Genomic DNA, 3,718 nt, shown 5'->3' on the forward strand with positions numbered 1-3,718 from the left:
AAAAAAAAAAAAAAATATTTTAAACAGCAGGGTAACATTAATGGTAGAGATGCACATTAGTGGACTGAGCATGGTGAAAGGACCAGAGAACAGATCCATGCTAACCTCCAACTGTAGGTTGAAAACTTAAGCATCTCTAAGGCTCAACTACCATATCCCTAAAACAAAACAAATACTGAAAGATTTGATGCTTCTTTTCAACTATTATAAAATATGGTAAATGTAAGCATTGTGATGTAAAGAAACCATGCAGGTGAGTGAAGAAATGAAATATATTAATAAATCCTAACTTCCAGAATATTCTTCCAAGCATTCCACCAGACTGACAACATACAACTCACACCATATCCCCACGAGAAGTCGGAGCTGCCTTCGGTAGAAATCCCTGTGCCTGTATAACTTGGAAAAGCAGACCTTGAATTCCCAGTGTCAGATGATGTAAAAGGTGATTCTCGTGTGACGTCAGATTCACTAAATGCACAAGTTTGGGAGGAGGAGAGAAAACAGAAAAATCCTCATATTTCTGCAAGTTTTTGCAGCGTTAACTTATCATCAACTTACTGGATGATAACCATGTATACAAATATATCCACAAAGGCAAAAATAAAAGAACTTAAAAGTCAAGCATCACAATAAAGTCCTACCTAACTAATTCCTATAGAATTGGTGGCAGCTAGTCCAAATAATTCCAGTCAGAGTTTGCAATGAATACTTTAACCTCCCACCTATAACATACTCTTGACAACTAAAGACATTTCAGAATATCGATAGTAATGTCTGAACTTGTATGGTACTTTTACATTCTACTAACCATTTTTACAGATTTATCTTTATAACACCTAGTGATGTAGAATACAATTAACTCCATATAAAAAACAAGCAATCGGAGGTTTAATTACAGGTTTTAAAACATGTTTTATGATTATATAATTTTTCTATACTAACACATTGCTTCTCAGAATTCTCTTTGATGTTCTGAGACTGAAAAACAGTACTCTCTGTTCTATTTTTTAAAATAATAACTGCATATTGATTATAGACTAAGCATTATGCCAAGTTTCACATACTTTATATCATTAATATTCAGAACACCCTATAAGAGATATTATTATCAAGTAAATAACTTGCCCAGTGTTACTCAACTAATAAGTGCAGGACCAGGTTTAAAAATCAGATGTCAAACTCCTCCTAAGTCTCTGTTCTTAACTACTTCATAATACTAATTCTCAGAGGTTATGATAATAAGTACTATGTTGTTGCCATCAGCTGTTTCAGCATGAAAACTGAATGGTGCTGAAAAGTGATTAAAAATTCTTGTTTTGTTTCATTAGCACAATGCTTAATACCAATGCTAAGCCAAAAAGCCAAAACAAAACTTCTGCCATTAGCAAGTGCAATAAGCAAGTAAGAACAGTTTGTGTTATTACCTTTGAGAACTTGTGTCTTTTTCATGGTTGTCACTGGTATAGGAAATTTCATCCAGTTGCTCTGGAGGGGGATGATTAAGAGCATGTTTTGTTATTCTTTTCCTGTAACAGATAAAGAGTTATATTTTCTACAAAGAAAATATATACCTTTCAAAGACAAACTATAGAAATTAGTCACCTACTTCCTGCTGCTCTGGAACTGCACTGTTGTGCCAGCCACTAGCAGTTAAACTGTGGCTAGTGGCTGGTATGGTGGCTCATGCTAGTAAACCCAGCAGTCTGGGAGACCAAAGAGGAAGGACTGCTTGAGGCCAAGAGTTGGAAACCAGCCTGGGAACACTGTGAGACTCCATCTCTAAAGTATGAAAAATAATTAGCCAGGCTCACTGGGGCAAACCTATAGTCCCAGCTTCTCAGGATTAGGATAGGAGGATTGCTTGAGCCCAGGAGTTCGAGGTTACTGTGATGGTGCCACTGCATTCCAGACTAGGCAACATCGTGAAATCCTGCCTCAAAAATAAAATAAAACAGGCCACATGTGGTGGCTCATGCCTATAATCCTAGAACTCTGGGAGGCCAAGGTGTGTGGACTGCTTGAGCTCAGGAGTTTGAGACCAGCCTGACCAAGAGTGAGACCCCATCTCTACTAAAAATAGAAAAATATAGTAGCCTATAGTTCCAGCTACTCAGGAGGCTGAGGCAAGAGGATTGCTCAAGTCCAAGAATTTGAGGTTGCTGTGAGCTATAATGTACAGCACTCTATCCAGGGCGACAAACTGAGACTCTATCTCAAAACTGGATAAATAAATAAATAGAAAGATAAATCAACTATCTACATTACAAAACAAACAAAGAAACCGTGGCTAGTTGGAATTGATTATGTGTTAAGTGTAAAACACAGAATTTCAAAGTCTTAGTACAAGAATGTATAATATCTCAATAATTATATTATCTTGACTACATACTATAATGATAACATTTTAGATATATTGGGTTAAACAAATATATTCTTAAAATTTATTTCACTGCAAATTGAAAACATAGTAAGATATAACCACACACCTATTACAATAGCTAAAATAAGAAACAGTGCTGGGCTGTGCCTGTTCCTCAGTGGGTAGGGCACCAGCCCCATATACCAAGGGTAGTGGGTTCAAACCCAGCCCTGGCCAAACTGCAACAAAAAAATAGCTGGGCATTGTGGCTGGCGCCTGTAGTCCCAGCTACTTGGGAGGCTGAGGCAAGAGAACCGCCTAAGCCCAGGAGTTGGAGGTTGCTGTGAGCTGTGTGAGGCACTCTACCAAGGGCAATAAAGTGAGACACTGTCTCTACAAAAAAAAAAAAAAAGAAAGAAAGAAACAGTGCCAACACCAAATGCAGAAAAGGATGTGAAGAAACTGGAAGTCTCACATACATTGCTGGTAGGAATGGCAAATGGTACAGCCATTTTTGGAATAGTTTTACAATTTCTAATAAAACTAAACACATGCATTTACACAAGACCTAGCAGTTACACTCTTGGGCACTGAACCTAAAGAAATGGAAACTTATGTCCACACAAAAATCTATACATAAATGTTCATAGCAGCTTTATTTATCATTTAAAAAAACCTGAAAACTCAAATGTCCAGTGTGTGAAACTAAACTCTCATCTATCCACACAATGGAATATTATTCAGCAATAAAAAAAAATTGAACTGTTGGGCAGCACCTGTGGCTCAGGGAGTAGGGCGCCAGCCCCATATACCAAGGGTGGCAGATTCAAACCCGGCCCCGGCCAAACCACAAGAGAAAAATAGCTGGGCGTTGTGGTGGGCACCTGCAGTCCCAGCTACTCGGGAGGCTGAGGCAAGAGAATTGCCTAAGTCCAAGAGCTGGAGGTTGCTGTGAGCTGGGACACCACAGCACTCTACCAAGGACGACAAAGTGAGACTCCGTCTCTAAAAAAACAAACAAATAAAAATTGTACATGCAACAACTTGGATAAATCTCAAGAGCATCGTGCTCAGAAAAAAAAAAGCCAAAGCCAATCAAAAAAGCTTATGTACTGGCTCGGCGCCTGTGGCTCAAGCGGCTAAGGCGCCAGCCACATGCACCTAAGGTGGCGGGTTCAAATCCCCAGCCCAGGCCCGCCAAACAACAGTGATGGCTGCAACCAAAAAATGGCCAGGCATTGTGGCGGGTGCCTGTGGTCCAAGCTACTTGGGAGGCTGAGGCAGGAGACTCGCTTGAGCCCAGGAGTTGGAGGTTGCTGTGAGCTGTGATGCCATGGCACTCTACCCAGGGGGATA

At 39.7% G+C, this 3,718-nt stretch overlaps 1 protein-coding gene across 2 annotated transcripts in view; it reads right to left on the reverse strand.

The window, feature by feature from the left end:
• The window catches only part of FAM149B1 (family with sequence similarity 149 member B1), an 84,180-nt gene that overhangs the window by 74,743 nt on the left and 5,719 nt on the right, over positions 1-3,718 (reverse strand). For both annotated transcript variants that reach the window (XM_012801422.2, XM_023509572.1), the window contains exons 2-3: positions 1,428-1,529; positions 342-471 (exon numbers count right to left, since the gene is read on the reverse strand). In XM_012801422.2, the coding sequence (XP_012656876.1) occupies positions 342-471; positions 1,428-1,529 (232 nt within the window). The remainder of the gene's footprint in view (positions 1-341; positions 472-1,427; positions 1,530-3,718) is intronic.

Source organism: Otolemur garnettii, unplaced genomic scaffold, assembly GCF_000181295.1.
Source record: "Otolemur garnettii isolate 467f Iridium unplaced genomic scaffold, OtoGar3 scaffold00008, whole genome shotgun sequence".
Taxonomy (NCBI): Eukaryota; Metazoa; Chordata; class Mammalia; order Primates; family Galagidae; genus Otolemur; species Otolemur garnettii.